Genomic DNA, 17100 nt, shown 5'->3' on the forward strand with positions numbered 1-17100 from the left:
ACCTGGGTGGCTCAGGTGATTGAGCATCTGACTCTTGATTTCAGCTCAGGTCATGATCTTGGGGTCCTGGGATTGAGCCCTGCCCCCCACCCCCAGCGCTTTGGGATCCTGATCAGCAGGCAGTCTGCTTCTTTCCTTTCCCTCTTCTAACTCCTCCAGCTCACCTGTACGCCCAACAGCACACTCTCTCTCAAAGTGAATAAATCTTTAAAAAGAACTGAAACATGAGTTTAGCAAGGTTGCCAGCTACAAGATCAATATACAAAAGCCAATTTTATTTCTATATAAAAGCAAAAAGCAATAGGAAATTGAAATTTTAAAATATACCATTTACAGACACGTCAAAAATATCCACTACTTAGGAATAATTCTAACAAAATATGGGCAAAACATGTGCAGTAAAAACTCCAAAACATTTCTTTAATATAGTAAAGAACCACATAAGTAAATAGAGACAGACTCCACTCAGGGGTTGGAAGACTCCATATAGTTATAAAGGTCAATCCTCCCCAAACTGATTTATAGATTTGGTGTAATTCCAATCAAAATCTTAACAGGATTTTTCTTTTGTAGAAAATGACAAGCTGATTCTAAAATCCACATGGAAATGCAGAGGACCTACCATGCAACTTTGGAAGTGGAGAACAAAGTTGGAGGATTTACCCTAAATGACTTCAAGGCTTATAATAAAGGTACGGTAATCAAGACAGTATATACAGTATTGGTGTTAATTAAGGTAGACAAACAGATCAATGGAAGAGAGCAGAGAAACCAGAACAGACCCACACATAGGGTCAATTTGGAAAAAGATCTAAACACCCTTCAATTTTAAGAGTGGTTAAACAAATCCAGATTTTTTAAAATTATGGCACATCTATACAGGAAAAGTGTGTAGCTGATAAAAGGCTAATGTAGACCACAAGCTGACAGAGAAGAGCAACAAGTATATAGTAAGTACTTATACTTAACAAACAAAACCATGTCTGTGGGGTGTGGCCTGTTTTAAAGGCCAGGAATTCACCAATTAATAGTAATTACTCTTACTATTTACTCTTGTAAATAGTGATTAAAAGGTGATTAAAAGGGTAAAAGATGGGGCACCTGAGTGGCTCAGTGGTTGAGCATCTGCCTTTGGTACAGGTTGTGATCCTGGGGTCCCAGGATCAGTCCCACATCAGGCTCCCTGCAGGGAGCCTGCTTCTCCCTCTGCCTATGTCTCTGCCTCTCTGTGTCTCTCATGAATAAAGAAAAATAAAGACTTTAAAAAAAAATGTATCCAAAAGCCAAACAGCACAGGTAGGTACAAACTTAAAAACAAAGGCAAAGATGATAAAGGTTAATGGATGAGGCAAATGTCAGGGTGCCTGGGTGGCTCCATCAGTTAAAGCAGCCAACTGGGTTTTGGCTCAGGTCATAATCTCATGGATCCTAGGATCAAGCCCTGAGTCAGACTCTATCCTGGGTGTGGAATCTGCTTAAAGATTTCCTTCCTCTGCTCTTCCCCCTACTTGTTCTCTCTTTCTCTCTCTCAAATTAAATAAACTAACCTTTGAAAAACATAGATAAGGCAAACGTGGGTATCAGGCTGGATACTGGAAACAAAACAGAAACCACTATCCCATGAACCAATCCTACAAACACAACTGTTGAATCCTCAGCACCCGGAACGCCGTGTACAGTGCTGATGGATTTCTTATAAGAGAGATGTCATGAAACTGGAGGAGATCCAAGGAAACACAGCTGAAAAGATCAAGCGAACAGGGAGCCTGCCATGTGAGGAGAAGCTAAAAGGATTACGTTCAGCAGGGATGAGAAAGGCCACAGTTGCAGTCACTCTGAAGTGCGGCCAACGCACCAAATGGTATGGATAAGTGCAGAATAATGACACCTGGCACCCAAAACCATGCAATGCCAGCCAAAGAGAGGACCCTGGAAGGCCCCTGGGCCCTAGCTGAGGACAGGCATACAGAAACGGCCCACTCTGGTAGGAAGTAAACTTACAGCACGCACTGCTCCTATAACAGAGCAGGTGTGCAGAACGAAGAACACGCATCACCATCTCCAGAGCGGGGACAGGGTGCAGTCCTCAGGTGGACGGGCTGGCAAGAGCTGCTGAGACCCCAGTAGGCTCCTCACCATCCACCTGGTTCCCTGACACAACCTGAGCGAGTCCACTCCTCACAATGAGGAGAGCTCAGGGCAAAGCTGAAATATGAATGAACCCACACCTGTGAACCTACTCATGAACAGACAATGCAAAGTCAGGGACGGGCTGCCAAGGGAGACGAAACCCTTGCCAATCTGTGTGGCCCCACTACAATCCTCCTTAGCAGTGGCATTGACCATGGACATGCGAAGGGGGTCTCAATATTGTCACTCTCAATAGCAGTCTGCAAAGAGTAACAATGACACCTCCCCAACGCTGGTGTTGCAGGACCTGACCAAGGCAACAGCTCCTGGCAGCCTGGATCTAAGTGCTGAACGTCTCACAGGGACCAGGAAGTTGGCCTCAGCTCAGGCCCAAAGCATCAGGCAGCCTGGCAGACGGATGGCGCACTCCTGGCCCCAGCTCTGTGTGGGACAGGCTTCAAAAGGTGGCAAGTGAAAGCTGACCTCGAGGGCCAGGCTTCTCCTGCACGTGACGGGCCACATCAGCAGGCCACGTGCGTGCTGACTCACCAGGGCTTCCACTCCACGGGCAGCGGGGCCACGATGCCCTCCCGCGCCAGCCACATCAGTTCTGGTTCCTTGATGGGATCAATACCAATCTCTCTGGCAAATTCAAGAATTTCTGCAAGAAGAGGCAGGAGCATGAGAAAGGAAGAAAGTTGAGGATGTGGATGGAAAAAAGAGAAATCACAATCAACCTTGTGAAATAGTAAGAAATATACACATTGGTCTCTCCCCCCACTTCCTATTACTACTTGGTCTTTAACCCCAGTTCCTCACCCAGAGCTCCTAAAACCCCTGGAATTTCCTGTGTAACAAAAGCATTTTTTCTTCCAGCGAGGTGACTCTGCTGCGCTCTGGTGGACTCTGGGGGTTGGTCACCAGAAGACAGAGCCATGATTGGAACCTTCAGTGGTGTCTGGCTGGCTCAGCTGGTAGAGTATGCAACTCTTGATCTTGGGGTAGTGAGTTCAAGATCCCATTGGGTGTAGAGATTACTTAAAAATAAAATCTTGGGACGCCTGGGTGGCTCAGTGGTTGAGTGTCTGCGTTTGGATCAGGTAGTGATCGCAGGGCCCTGGGAACTATCTAGTCCTACACTGGGCTCCCCACAGGAAGCCTGCTTCTCCCTCTACCTATGTCTCTGCCTCTCTGTGTGTCTCTCATGAATAAATAAATAAAATCTTTTTTTTTTAGTAATAATAAAATAAAACCTTTAAAAAGGGAGGGGTAGGGGAGGGTGGAGGGATGGCTCAGTCAGTTAAGCATATGCCTTCGACTCAGGTCATATCTCTGGGTCCTGGGATTGAGCCCCACATTAGGTTCCCTGCTCAGCAGAGAGCTGACTTCTCCCTCTCCCTCTGCCCTTCACCCCTGCTCATGCTCGCTCACTCTTTTTTTCAAATAAATAAATAAAATCTTAAAAAAAAAAAAAAAAAGCAGCAGCAGCTTGGAACTTTCAGCCTCACCTCCATTCTCTGGAGAGGGAGCTGAAAAAGGAGTTCATAAATGATTATGACTTGGTGAAGAAGCCTCCAGAAAAATCCCTAAACTCTGGCGTCTCAGAGAGCTTCTGAGTTGGTGAACTCAACCATGTGCCAGGGGGATAGTGCATTCCGACGCCACAGAGACAGAAGCTCCTGCTCTTGGGACCCTGTCCGACCTCACCCTACGGATCTCTTCATCTGGCTACTCATCTGTGTTCTTTATAATATCCTTCATCATATAATAAACTGGTAAAAACAGTTTTTGGCCTATTGAGTTGTTTGGCCTGTTCTAGTAAATTATCGAACCCAAGGAGGGAGGCATGGGACTCTGGTGTATAGCTTGTTGGCCAGAAGTACTAGGGACAGGGGTGCCTAGGGGGCTCAGACGGTAAGCATCTGCCTTCGCCTCAAGTTATGATCTCCAGGTCCTGGAATCAAGCCCCATGTCAGGCTCTCTACTCAGTGGGGAGTCTGCTTCTCCCTGTCTTCCCTTGCCCCTTCCCACTGCTAGTTCTCTCTCTCTCTCTCTCCCAAATAAATAAATAAAATCTTAAAAAAAAAAAAAAACGTACCAGGGACAGCCTGGAATTTGCAACAGATGTCTGAGGTAGGGCCAGTCTTGTGTGACTGAGCCCTTAACCTCTGGATCTGATGCTCTCTCCAGGAGGACAGTATCAGAACTGAACCAAATTGTAGGACATGCAGCTGGAGTCAGGAAAAAAACCCCACACACCTGGTGCCAGTATTTTGACTGTAAGAGTAAAAGGAAAGCAAACTTTCTTCCTAGACAACTTCTTTTCTACTTTCACCTTTACTTTCTAAATTTTCCTAAGTGAGCAGGTGTTAAGTCTCTAAATATAAATAATAAACATACATAATTCTGTATTCTTAAATTACAAATGGTACACCTCAATCAAGGCATGCTATTGCCATACTCCAAGAATGTAATCTAAAGCCAAGTATAACAAAGGCAAAAATATAAGACTAAGACATCAACATGGCAAGGGCCTGGGAAAGAAGGCCAGCAGCCATAGCCAGAACCATCCTGAATGAGGGCAGCCTTACTGGGACACAAGCTCTCCCAAGATTTTCAAAATCTTAGAGCAAAAGTCCTCGTCACTCAACCAGCTAGCATGGACTGAACAACTGGAGAAGACTAAGCCCCTTGAGGGCCTTACCAACGACATGAACAGAGTCTAAACCATGGGATACAAGCTTTATTTTTTTGTTTGTTTGGTTGTTTTGTTGTTGTTGTTGTTGTGGTGGTGGTGGTGGTGGTTTGGGGGATACATGTTTTAATGGAGTGATGCACTGTGTGCCATGGGAGCAGAGACAAAGCAGTGACTTATTCTGCACAGGGCCAGGGGTTATCTGAGCTGAGAAAGTGGGATGATACTAGAGCAGCCTTGTTCTGCACTCTGAATCCTCTCTTCCATGAAGGCAGTTGTTTCTTTTCCAATTATGCTAAATTTTATGGACTTGGTTATATTTTTTTTGGAAAGCATTTAGAAAGTTCTTTCACCAGAGATCTGGAGAACAGGGGAGATAGAGGTACTGAGCTCAGAGCTCTCTCACCTACAGGAAAAAAAGAGATGAGCTAACCACTGGAATATTTTACCAGAGCCCCCAGGAAGGATAAATACCCCAGGGGCATCGATGCTTCCGCTGATAAGAGCCCAAGCCAGAAAGACATCACCAGTTTGGGTCACCAGTGCAAAATGTAAAGGTTGACACATGTGGGGGAGAAAAAGCCCTTTTTCAAAGGACCAGCTCGAACTGGGTTAGCCAGAGACTGACTTATTCACTGATCTCGCAAATATTTTTTGTTTTTGTTTTTTTTTTTCGCAAATATTTTTTGAATGCTTTCTATGTGCTATGAATAAAAAAAATGGTCTCTGCCCTATGGAGTCTATATTCTAGCAGAAGAAACCACCAGTAAAGAAGTAAACAGATAAATATACAAAGAATTAAAGCTTCTGATAAAGGGAAGGAAGTAAATGAGGTCTGAGATATAGAAAGTCAAGGTGGAGGTGGCACTTCTTAGGAAGGGTCAAGGGAAACCTCTCAGGATGGAAAACAACTAAAACCTGTAGGAAACAAGGGAGCTAGCCATGCAGAGTACTCGGTCAGAAGAGCAGGTGCAAAGGGCCTGTGGCAAGCAACAGCTCAGCCCATCTAGGAACTGTCAGAACGGCCATGTGACTGGCAGGGTGAGCAAGAGAGTGGCACCAGGTGAGCCACCCCAGGTGGCAAGGTAGGGTCATGCAGAGTCTCGCATACCCCACTAAGGGTGTTATGCTAAGTATAATAGAATATTACTAAAAGCAGAGCCCTGATCTGATCTGCTTTACACTGTAAGAAGAACAGTGTGGTACAAGGTGGAGCACATGCTGCGAAGGGTATGACACAAATAAGGAGGCTAATCAGGAAGCCACTGACAGCCCAGGAAGAGAAATGGTGTCTTGAGCCTAGACTGTCTAAACTTGGGACTGAGCATAAGGAAGTTTTCATAAACACCCTTAGATCTCCATTCACAAGAGCAAACAAAAAAGAAAGAATATTTAGGAAACATGCTGAGCAAGAAATCTATAAAACCTACATGAAGAAAACTTTAAGTCACTCCTAAAAAACACAAAGAAGACACAAATGGGAAGGAACAGCACCTTCTTGGGCAGGAAGGCGAAACTTTGGGAAGATGTCAATTCTCTCTAGGTTCATTCATAAATTGAACACAATGTTCTCCAAAATACCAACAGTTCTCCCATATAGAGCCCTTCCAAGAACCGGACAAGGTGATTCTAAAGTTCAAGGGGAGATAAGACGAACAAGATAAGCAAGGAACAAGATAAGCAAGGAAAGTGGGGAGGAGGAGCCATGAGGGCACTTCAGTCCTGCTGGAGCCTCAGTAAGGAAGAGTGTGGTGCCGGCGTGTGAACAGTCCAGGGTAACATGTAGGTGGCACCCAGGCAGCAGGGGGAGGCCGGGGTAGCCGTGATCATGGTCGGCATGGGGACAAACCCAGAGGAACAAGTGAGAGAAGTGTGTGTCCTTGCAGTAGGGAACACTTTTCTGACCACAACACAAAATGCTGAGGCCACAGGAGAATGGACTGATGATACATTTAAGGCAAAAATGAAAACCTTCCACATGGCAAACAAATCAAAATCCCATGCAGTCTGCAGAGTCAGGGTTCATGCGGGATCCACGGGCTCTTGGGAGTGCAAGACCCCCTCTCCCCCACCCCCCCCATCTCTAACAGGCCTGCAAGCCGCCTGAATGGTGTGCCCAGGGCCCTAGAGCCTGAGAAGTTCAGAGGTCTCTCCATCCCCCAGAGTAGCACAGTGCTTCCAGGGAAGGCCCTTTTGTGAGGATGCCTGGCTACGTGGCTGCAGGTCTGGCTACACAGCTCAGCAGATCTGTGACTGGGGGGAAGTTAGTTCTCTGTGCCTCGGTCCCTCATCTGTAAAATGGGAATGATAACAGCACTCAACACATGGAGCTACTGCAGGGGCTGAAAAGGAAATACACATGGGGCACCTGGCTGGTTCAGCTGGAAGAGCAAGCCACTCCTGATCCCAGGGTTCAAGCCCCATGTCGGGTATAGATATCACTCAGTAAGTTAAAAAAAAAAAAAAAAAAGAAAATCGATGTAAACTGAGCACAGAACCGGGCACATAGGAGCACTCAGTAAATACTATTACTATATTACTGTTTCAAAACAAAAACACTGCTTTAGTTTTTTTCTTAAGAAATTGAGTCACTAAAAAAAAATAAAATAAAATAAAATAAATAAATAAATAAATAAATAAATAAATAAATAAATGAAATTGAGTCACTCCTGGCCTCAGGACACACTGTTTATCGTGGCATCCCCTCTTATGTTTTCATTTTTTTTTAAGATGGATTTCTTTTTAAAAATATTTATTTATTTACTTATTTTTTAAGATTTTATTTTTAGGGACGCCTGGGTGGCTCAGCGGTTTGGTGCCTGCCTTCAGCCCAGGGCGTGATCCTGGAGATCCAGGATGGAGTCCCACATCAGGCAACCTGTGTGGAGCCTGCTTTTTCCTCTGCCTATCTCTCTGCCTCTCTATCTCTCTGTGTGTGTCTCTCATGAATAAATAAATGAAATCTTTAAAAAAAAAAAAAAGATTTTATTTTTAAGTAATCTCTACGCCCAACATGGGGCTCCAATTCACCACCCCAAGATCAAGAGTCACATGCTCTACTGAGTCAACCAGGCACCCCTATATTATCATTTAAAATTAACCATTGGGGATGCCTGGGTAGCTCAGTCGGTTAAGCGACTGTCTTTAGCTCAGGTCATGATCCCAAGGTCCTGGGATCGAGCCCCACATTGGGCTTCCTGTTCAGTGAGGAGTCTGCTTCTCCCTCCCCCTCTACTGTCCCCCCACTCCTGCCACCTCCCTGCTGTGCTCTCTGGCTTTCTCTCTCTGTCAAAGAAAGAAATAAAACCTTTTTAAAAAAATTAAATTAACCATTGATCCAACCCAAGTTCAGCAAACTTTTTTTTTTGTAAAGGGCCAAAGAGCAAATATTTTAGGCTTTGTGGGTGATACTGTTTGTCACAACCGCTCAATACTTCCCTTGTGCCATGAAAGCAGCCACAGACAATACATCTACAAATAAGCATGGTTATTTTATAGTAAAACCTTATTTACAAGAAGGCAACAGCACAGGTTAGGCCCATGGACTATCGTATTCCAACCTCTGATCTAACCAAATATACGGAGCAGCCCTGCAAAGGCAGCATACTTTATATTGGAAGGATAAAAGTCAATCACAGATCATTCCTGCCCTCAGAGAACTATTACATTGCACCCCAGGCCTCTTACCTTGCTCACTAGGGATGTAGGTCTCGTCATAATCTTCCTCCAGAACCAGCTGGTCGCCGATGCGGACGGGTCTTCCGGCCATGATTGGTCTGGGCTCAAACACCTAGGTCCCAAAGACCCCTACCCAAAGAGAAAATCAGTGACCCAGCATAACAGGGGAAAACCTGCAGCTGGGTCACGGAGCACCTGGGTGAGACCAGACCCTGAGAGCCAGCTTAGCCAGGGATTTTCCAGACTCCAGGTATAGAGAAGGGTGGGACCAACAGCTCAGAACTCAGACCTTCTAGGCTCTGCACTTGGGAAAGTTCACTGAGACACACTTCCCAAAGGCTTGCTGAACACTCACTGGGCCACAAAAGTTCTGGAAACCCAGCCCCCTCAAGAGTTTGACTCCCCAACCCAGGAGCAATCAATCATAGTATAGGGGCCCCAGCTAGAAAACCCTAGTGAGACAACAAAGGAATTAGTGGTGCGTGTATACACACACACACACACACACACACCCATACATCAACACATCCCAGTGCAGTCACACTGTCCCAACACACATCCATATTTGCACTCAACTATGCCCTCAGGGAGCTGCTGATCTAGTGACTAGCACACACAACTTCAACAGGGGAAGGGGGAAAACCGTCCTGCTGCGGCAGCACTGAGAGAAGGAACATTCCTGCTGAAGGGCAGAAGGCAGGCTTCTCAGGGAGCTGACACCAAGGGCAGACAAGAGTCGCGTTAGTGGAGAAAGGTGTTCTAGGCAAGGGGACGTCGGGTGCGGACGAGGTGTTCTGGAACGCTGGGCGGCGGCATGTGTGGCAGGGGCTGGGCTGGAAAGCCAGGTCACCGAGAGCCTTGGCGACAGGGGAGCCTGTGGCACAGGGGAGCCACTGAGGGCTTCGCTGAAAGAAGTGGCACAGAGTGGCCTTTTTTTAGGATGAAAACACTGGCAGGAGTTGCATGGCAGGACCAGGGGAACCGGACCGGTGTCAGGAGGACCACTGAGGAGGCTGCGCTCCCGGGGAAAGACGATGAGGGCCTAAAGTAGGGCAGAAGCGGAGAGAAGGCAGGGGCAGCTGCTGGGATGGCTGCTTTCACAGGACCAGGAAGGGGAGCGAGGGGGGGTCCCACCTGAAACCGAGGTTTGTAGCTCCAGGGATGGGACAGCGTCAGATTCTTCAACTGATAAGAGCCGCTCCTCCCCTCCAATCCCTCACCCTGTAACTACCTCTGGATCCCGGGTCACAACTCTCCCCCCTGGAGCTCCCGCCCTGAGGCTTCAGAATGATGCAGAGACAAGTCACAGAGAAAAGGGGCATCCAAGTAAAGGAGTGCGTCCCCCGACTGAGCAGGTGTTGCCAGCCTGGTGTGACCAATAGGAGTCTAGGAAAGCAGGGCCTGACCTCTTCAGAAGCTGTACTGTCCCACCTGGAGCAGCAGGCACAGCATCGCCTCCTTACAGCAGGAGAAGTGGGCAGAAAGACCCTGTCATCCCAGAGAAGGTCAGGGTCAGCCTGTAATGAGTGCTCAGGAAATGGCCCGATCTGGTGGTTCTGAATCTGTTCCAAGACCCCCAGAGAGGGACCCCTGATAAACAGGATATATGAGGACCGTTCCTGCAGCCCTCTCACTACCCTGACAGTCCCCAGATGGGCAAAGAAGGTATCTTGCCTTAGGACTCACCAGAGATGACTCCCTCTACCAACCCACTGGAGCCAAGGGAGTCAGGCTCTGCTCCCTCTCATTGCCAGCACGACACCTCCATACAGGAACGTTGTGCCTTAGGAAGACCGGCTAATGGAAGAAGCATTCTACTCTACAGTACATAGATCCGAGTGGGGGGTCTGCTCCCTATCCTAAGAACCTGTAACACCTCGAGAAAGTACTATTCCCTCTGCACACACAGTCAGAGGTTAAGTGGGGCCCCTGACTGAAAAAAGCAAAGCAGAAAGGTACCAGGACAGTTGATGCATCTTAAGGAGCCACAAGAATCTTGAATTCTCTGAGTTAGGGAGGAGAGGGAGAAGGAAAGGGAAAGAATCCCCGGCGACATCAGGCTAACCATTATTCAATCCAACAGGGGAGAGACTTATCACAAGGCATTGTATCAACCATCTCAGAGCATTTGAGAAATCCCACATTTGAGAGATGTGACCTATCCCTAGACATATCCAACTCCAGAAAGCACGGGGCAGGTGAAATCTCTTTGCAACAGAATGCCTAATTAGTTATATTTAAAAGTCAAGAAGAACCTGGAAAATCTAAATTCATGGATCATTCCAATATTAGATAAGTCTTCTGCCAGAAAAAAAAAAAAAAAAACCTAAGATGTGGGTGGGCTATATTTTACCTCCTTTCTCTGCCTTGCTTGGTTTAAGAAAAGATGAGGGTAGTAAGGGCAGGACCAAAAGGACAGGAAGTGGTAGGACTGAGGAAGGTGGTGGGAAGGGAAGTCATATGTGTTTAATGGCTACTAGAGATCATTTATTCATTTGAGAAATATTTATTGAGCACCTACTGAGTTTACTTTTTACCGGCAGTAGAGATGCGATGAGTAAAAACAGCTGTGTGCTAACAGAGCACACATGCACACCGCATGCATGAGAGTTCCCTGTGTACTTACTTCTCCCACTCTGCTTGAACAATTACGAAGAAAGTGCAGAAAAAAGCAAAGACTTACTGGCGAAGGCACTGGGGAGAAGGCAGGAGATATGAGAGGTGATTATACAGTGGTAATTAAGTGCAAGTCTGGGGACATTCTTGGCTTTGAATCCCAGCTCTGCCACCTACCAGCAGGGGAAGCTGCCTCAGTTTTCTCATCTGTAAAACAGAAATAACAAGGTCTATCCCCAAGGAGTGTGAGAATCAAATTATTCAACACATGGGGGCGCCTGGGTGGTCAGTAATTGACTCAATTGACTCTTGATTTTGGCTCAGGTCATGATCTCAATGTCATGAGATCAAGCCCCACACGCTCAGCAGGGAGTCAGCTTGAGATTCTTTCTCTCCCTCTCTCTCTCTCTGCTCCTAGCCTGCTCGCACTTGCTCTTGGGTGCATATGCTCTCTCTCTCTCTAAAAAAAAAAAAATCTTTAAAAAATAAAAATAAAAACAAATTATTCAATACATGTAAAATACTTAAAACATAGTAAGATCTCAGGGATCCCTGGGTGGTACAGCGGTTTAGCGCCTGCCTTTGGCCCAGGGCGTGATCCTGGAGACCCGGGATGGAATCCCACGTCGGGCTCCTGGTACATGGAGCCTGCTTCTCCCTCTGCCTGTGTCTCTGCCTCTCTCTCTCTCTCTCTCTCTCTCTCTCTGTGACTATCATAAATTAAAAAGAAAAAGAAAAAAAACAGTAAGATCTCAATAAATGTGAGCTGTTGTTGTTATTACTATTTATATATTTGAAAGGCCCATTCTATGTTATGTCAGAGGACAGATCTAATACCAGGGAATTGGAAGGGAAGGCCATTCCAACAGAGTGACCACTTACTGAACACCTACCATGGGTTGGCTGTGCTGTTAGGGCTACAAGTCTGATTACATACGGCCCTGAACGCCAGATGAGCCTCGCTGAGAAGCCAAACATACAAAGACATGGTTTTAGAATGTATGAAGCACATTAAGGGAAGTAACAAGAGCTACAATGGGAAACTAATAAGGTAAGGACCACTAATCTTGTTTTGGAAGATGAGGAAAAGCATCACAGAATAGAGGACCAATGAGATAGCTCTTTAAGAATAAGCAGGGGCTCACCAGGAAAAAGGAATAGGGGAATAGAAGGCAGAAGAAACAGCATGCACAAAGGCAAAGAGGCAGAAGAACACCGTGGGTACAGAGAATTCATTTTGACACCAAAAGCTTATATTCACTGAACACTTCCTATGTTCCAGGAACAGGATTAATGCTGTATATACATCATCTCACCTCATCCTCTTAAAGAAGTAGAAAACATTTTCCCCAGGGGCGCCTAGGTGGCTTAGTAGGTTAAGCCAGGTCATGACCTCAAAGTCCTGGGGTTGAGTCTGGCACCAGGCTCCATGCCCAGTGGGCAGTCTGCTTCTCCCTTTCCCTCTGTTCCTACCCCCTGCTTGTATGCTCATGCTCACTCTCTCTGTCTCTCTCTCTCAAATAAATTAATATTAAAACATATTTTCCGGGCAGCCCGGGTGGCGCAGCGGTTTAGCGCCGCCTGCAGCCCAGGGCGTGATCCTGGAGACCCTGGATTGAGTCCCACTCAGGCTCTCTGCATGGTGCCTGCTTCTCCTTCTGCCTGTGTCTCTGCCTCTCTCTCTGTGTGTGTCTCTATGAATAAATAAAATCTTTAATCAAATAAAGCATATTTTCCCTAATTTTCAAACAAGTAAAGTGAGGCTCAGCCAGTTTAAATAAAAAAGAATAAGTTGCCCAAGGCTTTGCAGGCAGCAAAAGGGCACAGCATAACATGCACGCCACCCCCATGTCTCTTTGACCCCAAAGCCTGAGCTCTTAACCACTCTAACACCAGAATGCAAGGGCCAACGGGAGGAGAGAGATCTATAGCGGAAGCAAGGAGCACACTATAAAGGGCTGGGGAGGATTTAGGTTGTATCCTGTATGCAACGAGGAACCAGCACAGGATTTCACAAAGCAGATTGGCATCATCAGATCCGCAGTTTAGCAAAGATATTCTGACAGCCGTCATAAGAACTGATTTGAGGAGGCCAAGAACAGAAGCAGAGGGGCCACTTGAGAGGCTTTCCTAAAAGCACAAGCAAGAAGTTATGAACTAAGTCAGTGGCGGTGAGAATAGAAAGGAAGGACCAGATGCTCAGGGTATTAGGAGGCAGAAAATAACAGGACTTGAAGTCTGCAGCAAGTGATGGACAGGGAGGTGGGAAATCAGGGCACTTAGGCCGGTATGCGGTTATCTGTTCACTTCTATGCCTTGGCCAACAGCCCCACCTAGCACACTCCCTAGAATATAGGAAATGCCCAGCAAACGTTTGCTGCGTATGTCACACGAATGAATTAGGTGCAGACCTGGCTGAGTGGACCCCTGGAGTCCTTCATTGACACAGGAATTGCAAGAGAAGGAACAGATTGGGGGGGGGGGGGAGAGAGCCAGGATGGTGGGGGAGGCATGCAGCTGGAGATGATCGTTGACGAGGTCGGAGCTCAGCAAAGAGGTCCGAGTGCAGCTCACCGTGGTTGCACAGACGGGTCCCTGAGCTTGCAGGGGCGAAATCACCCAGCCCAGGCCTGCGGAGCGCGCGGAGGGGCCCGCCGGGACAGCCGAACGAGGAGTCCCGGAAGCCGAGTGAGGGCTGCGGTTCCGGCAGGACGATGTAGATTTTTTTTTTTTTCAATCAGTGCAAGGAAGGGAAAAATAAACCTCGGAAACTTGCTGACTTTCCAGCCTGGCTCACAGAGGGCAGAAGGTCGGGCCAGCCCTGCACCCGGGTACGGGGGAGCCTCCCCACGAGACAGTCATCAGAGCGAGGGTCGGAGGCCGGGCAGGACGGGTAAACGCGCGCCCCTGCAAGCTCACAAGCTGTCGCTCGGGCTCGGGCTCGGGCTCGGGCTCGGGCTCGGGCTCGCCCCCGCCGGCCCCCCGGCTCAGCCCGGGATTCGGGATGGATGCGCCCCAGTGCGGACGCTCCTTCCCGACTGCTCCCTCCAGTTCCCGCCCACACTCGTGCTCCTCCCGCTCGCGGGCACACGAGTGTGCGCCAACTCTCCCGCTCGCCTCCTTCCCTCGCTGCCCGACTCCTCCCTGGAGGACGGCCTCACCTGCCCCCCGCCCCGGGACGCACCGGGCCGCGGCTCCCGGCTCTGCGCAGCTCCCCCCAGCACCACCCCGGCTCCCCGCTTCCAGGGACGCCGGGGTGTTGCCCTGCAGCGGCCTACAACCACTTCCGGAAAGTCCACAACCTAGCAACGGAGAGTCCCGCCTCTGCACGGAGCCTATAGGTCGCTGAACGAGAGCTGTGGCTCTGGATTGGTTAGAGGTCCCGTCGAGTCACGGAGGAGTGATGCACGTTTCCCGTTGCGCGATGGGAGATGTAGTCCAAGATAGTTGATGCGGAGCCACAAGGGGTCATAGGAGAGCTCTGAATTTGGTGAGGAGGGGAGGATTTCTTCCCGGGCAGGAAAGGGTCATTCACAGTATTTATTGTGACGTGAATTAACTAATGCAATCTATTCGTCATGATTTTTTAAATAGTGTCATTAATATCAGGTGAATGAGACACAATGATCATCCATAACCCCTTGAGGCTCTAATAAAAGAAATGTGAATGGAAGGTAAGGGGGGAACACCTCCCCCACAGAAAACTGGCTTCCCCGTGTTCTGATTAAATCAGTGAGAACCTAACCAGGACTTCAGAGCTGTGGTTTCCCTTGTTTATCTTTTCACCCAGAGCACAGGGCTCACTTTGCAGATCTCCAACATTGGGGATGATAACATCTCTCAGAACTATTTCAAAGAGTCTATTTAAGAAGAAAATAGTGATGGGGGGGCCTGGCAAGCTCAGTGGAGGGGAGCCTATGACTCTTGATCCTGGAGTCGTGAGTTGGGGCCCCACATTGGGTGTAGATTACTTAAATAAATTTTGAAGGAGAATAAGAAGAAAGTGACACAATGTGTAGTACCCTCCACGTGCTTTGTCTGGCAGGAAGGTTGCTATTAATATAATTCCAACGAGCTTAATTTTGCTTACGTGGAGGACAAATCTTTTCTCTCAAATGCCCTCAGTGTCCTAGAGAAGTTAATGGAGGTGAAGAAGTTAAGAGGGCTATTACACCAATGGGGTGGGGACAGAAAAGTGAATTTACCAATTGGAGAGAATGAAGCACCTAGAGCAGCTCCTGACAGGTTCTGTTGTGGAGATGCATCTGGCTCTTTCCAACCCCTGAAACTAGTCCCAGTGCTGCTAGGCCCGCATCCCAGAATGCAGAACTTAGATAGTTGTCCCTGTAGATCCCAAACCATATATCCGGAATGTATCCCTCTTTTTTTTTTTTTTTTTTTAAGATTTTATTTATATATTCATGAGAGACACACACAGAGAGGCAGAGACATAGACAGAGTGAGAAGCAGGCACCCTGCAGGGAGCCTGAAGTGGGACTTGATCCTTGGACCCCGGGATCACAACCTGAGCCGAAGGCAAATGCTCAACCAGAGTTACCCAGGTGCCCCAAGACTGTATTCCTCTTGTCTAACTTTTGCTCTTTCTGTGGCAGCTCTGCCTGTGGATGACAAATCATTGTTCCCTTTCCTTTCCACACTCCTTAAAATTCTCACAGAGGGGCTAGAAGGACAGACTGGGATGGGACTCTAAGGGCTCACCAACTCATCCACTACAGACCTTATACAAAACAGCCGAACAAACAAACAAACAAAAAGCATTGGTAGATTTGGTCTCTGTTTCCAAGAACTTATAACCAATCCAGTTAACTTTAATAGCCATCAAAACCCTTAAGTTATGGGGAGCCCAGGTGGCTCAGTGGTTTAGCGCCGCCTTCAGCCCAGGGTGTGATCCTGGAGACCTGGTATTGAGTCCCACGTCAAGCTCCCTACATGGAACCTGCTTCTCGCTCTGCCCTCCCCGCTCTGTCCCTTATGAATAAATAAATAAAATCTTTAAAAAAATTCTTAAGTTTTATTCCTTAGCATGGGTTCCTTTCTATCTCATGGGGAGACCTAATAAAATCCAGGTCACCAAGGATTAATAGGATTATCCCACACTGATAAACAATTTGCATTTTGTCAGGTTTCCCTGTAGATTTGTTCTTCGAAATGCAAACCAATTTATAAAATGCCCTTAGGCAAACTTAATTAAGAAAGCAGATCTTTGGGGGAAAATAACAAAAATGACACACCAATTGATAAGCCAATAATATACCAAATGAGTGAGGGAGATTGAGAATTTCATACATTGTAGGTTAGCTTCTGCACTCAAAGATGTGGAAGGAAGAAAACTAAATTGGTCCCCATAATTTATGCCATACCCCCAAGTCAGAAATTTCGCCCTTAGAAATTTTTCTTCTCTTTCCATGCTATTTGCTTGTAATATACAGAAAATCATTCACATAATAAGAAAAACACTTGCTAATCCTACCATTTTTAAGATGTGAAATGTTCTCTCTACTCTTTCAATCCACCATGTTTAAAATTACAAGCTGCCCTTCTCTGCTCTATTTTCCCCCATAGTGTATCTCACCATCAGAAACACTGTATATTTTATTTGTTTACTATCTGTCTGCCTATAGAGAATGTAAATTGCACGAGGACAGGAATTCTGGAGGATGCCTGGGTGGCTCAGCAGTTGAGCATCTGCATTTGGCTCAGGTCGTGATCCCGAGGTCCTGGGATCGAGTCTAGTATCGGGCCTCCCCATGGGGAGCCTGCTTCTCCCTCTGCCTATGTCTCTGCCTCTCTTTTATGTCTCTTCTGAATTAAAAAAAAAAAAAAAGACAGGAATTCTGTCCGTTTTATTTACTGCTGTATCCATAGTGCCTAAAACAGGGCTTAGCAGGTTCTCAATACACATTTGCTGAATGAATAAATAAGCCAATTGAAGGAAGGAATTTCACACTTCAGAGGAAACC

The 17100-nt window shown here is 47.1% G+C and overlaps 1 protein-coding gene across 11 annotated transcripts in view; it reads right to left on the minus strand.

Annotated features, from left to right (window-relative positions):
- CEP164 (centrosomal protein 164) overlaps window positions 1–14394 on the minus strand; it is a 63958-nt gene extending 49564 nt beyond the window's left edge. For 4 of the 11 annotated variants that reach the window (XM_041772063.1, XM_041772065.1, XM_041772069.1 and 1 more), the window contains exons 1-3: window positions 13694–14266; window positions 8513–8632; window positions 2680–2791 (exon numbers count right to left, since the gene is read on the minus strand). In XM_041772063.1, coding sequence (XP_041627997.1) covers window positions 2680–2791; window positions 8513–8594 — 194 coding nt within the window. In that variant the 5' untranslated portion in view covers window positions 8595–8632; window positions 13694–14266. The other 7 variants (XM_041772071.1, XM_041772070.1, XM_041772068.1 and 4 more) reach the window with 4 other exon arrangements.
- Between the last annotated feature and the right edge of the window lie 2706 nt (window positions 14395–17100).

The sequence above is a fragment of the Vulpes lagopus genome, chromosome 10, assembly GCF_018345385.1.
Source record: "Vulpes lagopus strain Blue_001 chromosome 10, ASM1834538v1, whole genome shotgun sequence".
In the NCBI taxonomy this organism is placed as follows: Eukaryota; Metazoa; Chordata; class Mammalia; order Carnivora; family Canidae; genus Vulpes; species Vulpes lagopus.